The sequence below is a fragment of the Telopea speciosissima genome, chromosome 1, assembly GCF_018873765.1.
Source record: "Telopea speciosissima isolate NSW1024214 ecotype Mountain lineage chromosome 1, Tspe_v1, whole genome shotgun sequence".
In the NCBI taxonomy this organism is placed as follows: domain Eukaryota; kingdom Viridiplantae; phylum Streptophyta; class Magnoliopsida; order Proteales; family Proteaceae; genus Telopea; species Telopea speciosissima.
Window position 1 is genome coordinate 45,942,058 of NC_057916.1, and position 1,686 is coordinate 45,943,743.

The 1,686-nt window shown below is 49.8% G+C and overlaps 1 protein-coding gene across 1 annotated transcript; it reads left to right on the top strand.

The window, feature by feature from the left end:
- Nucleotides 1-498: 498 nt before the first annotated feature.
- On the top strand, nt 499-966 carry LOC122650348. The gene has a single exon (XM_043843756.1). The coding sequence runs from the start codon at nt 499-501 to the stop codon at nt 964-966; it is 468 nt and encodes a 155-aa protein (XP_043699691.1).
- The last annotated feature ends 720 nt before the right edge of the window (nt 967-1,686 follow it).

The window sequence follows — 1,686 nt, forward strand, 5'->3', positions numbered from 1 at the left end:
CCACCGTGTCCAAACGGAAGTACTCATCGGGATAGGCGGGAGTACCTCCTGACCCCAAGGGCAAGGGTAGAGCAGCGGGAAGGACCCAATGGAGGACGCATCGGTAGGGAAGGTGAAAGATCTCGCCGCAATCCTCGGCGTCGAAGCCCCAGTGGGTTTAACTTCCAAGGTGAAAGATGGGCATAAAGGACTGAAGCTGACCGAGCCGAACAAAATGGCCGACCTTTATTGGATGACCTTGAAAGTCGACCTCTAGCTGACGAACAGAATGGCCGAGCACCTGAAACCAAGATAGAAAGGCGATTATGAGAGTTGGCCAAACAAGTTGAAGGGTTGAAGAAGCAGATGACCTCGGATGCCTACTCACTGGTTGGACGACACCCCTACCCTCTGAAAATTATGACCGTACCACTACCGGCTGGGTTCAAGCCTCCTCCCTTTGATCTGTATGACAGGATCACTGACCCGATGGATCACATCAACTATTTCAATACGATGATGACCATGTATGGGGGAACGGAAATTGTCTCCTGTCGAGCTTTCCCTTCATCTCTTAAGGGCGCGGCGACATCATGGTTCTCATGGTCACCGTCGAACTCCATAACAAGCATTGCTCAGCTCTGCCGAGCCTTCGTCACGCGCTTTCAGAGCAGTATGAAACATATAAAGATGATGGTCAATCTCCTGACCGTGGAGCAAAGGCCCGACAAGTCAATTCGAGCATTTATCTCTTGTTTCAACAAGGAATCCTTGGACGTCAAGGATTTGGATGAGGCTACGGCACACACGGCAATGAGCAACGGCCTCACAGACATGGACCTCATCAAGGACTTGGCCCAAAAACCAACCAAGAACATGGCTGAACTCTTAGAGAGGTGTAACCAGTTTGTGAACATGGCTGAGGTGCTCCAAGTGCAAAAAGCGAACAAAGGAAAGATCGAGAAGAAAAGGCCAACAAGTGAATGATCGCAAAGATGAAAAGCGGACCAAGACTAACCGTCAAACTGAGAAAACAGACCGAGCTCGGAGTCCTGAGTACACTCCCTTAAATACCTCGTGGAAAGAGATCCTTATGCAAATTCAAGACGATGGGTACATTCGCAGACCGCGGTCGATGCAAGCCGGGTCATCTTGGAACCCCAAAAAATATCACCAATTTCACAAAGATATCGGTCACGATACTGAAGATTATTATCAACTAAAAAGGGAGATTGAAGAGCTAATCAAGGTGGGACACCTGAAGCGGTACGTTAAGGGAAGCCGTAAAGAGCATGGAGGTCGGTGACCAGAGGACCGCGATTGGAAGAAGGCAGAGCCGAGATCAAAAAGTCAAAGGGCCGAACATGATGAGAGTAAAGCCCGAGCCAAAAAGAAAGATGATGGAGCAGGGCCGAGTAATGACAAGGGACCGCCCATATACACCATCCTAGGAGGACCCAGACAAGAATCCACCCAGAAGGCCAAGGCCAACGCCAAGTTTGTCGAGGTCGCGGAGATGCCGAGCAAGAGGCCGAAGTCTAAGACAACAATCTCCTTCACCGAAGCTAACCTCGAAGGTATAACCTTACCCCATGCTGATGCTTTGGTAGTGCAGGTCGAGATCGCAAAAAGACGTTCACCGGGTGTTGATAGATATAGGAGCGTCGGTGGATTTGATGTCACTCGATGCATACCGATAATTTGGCT

Bases quoted from the DNA above. Each gene is read 5' to 3' on its own strand.
- LOC122650348 (XM_043843756.1), top strand. From the start codon at position 499: ATGACCATGTATGGGGGAACGGAAATTGTCTCCTGTCGAGCTTTCCCT.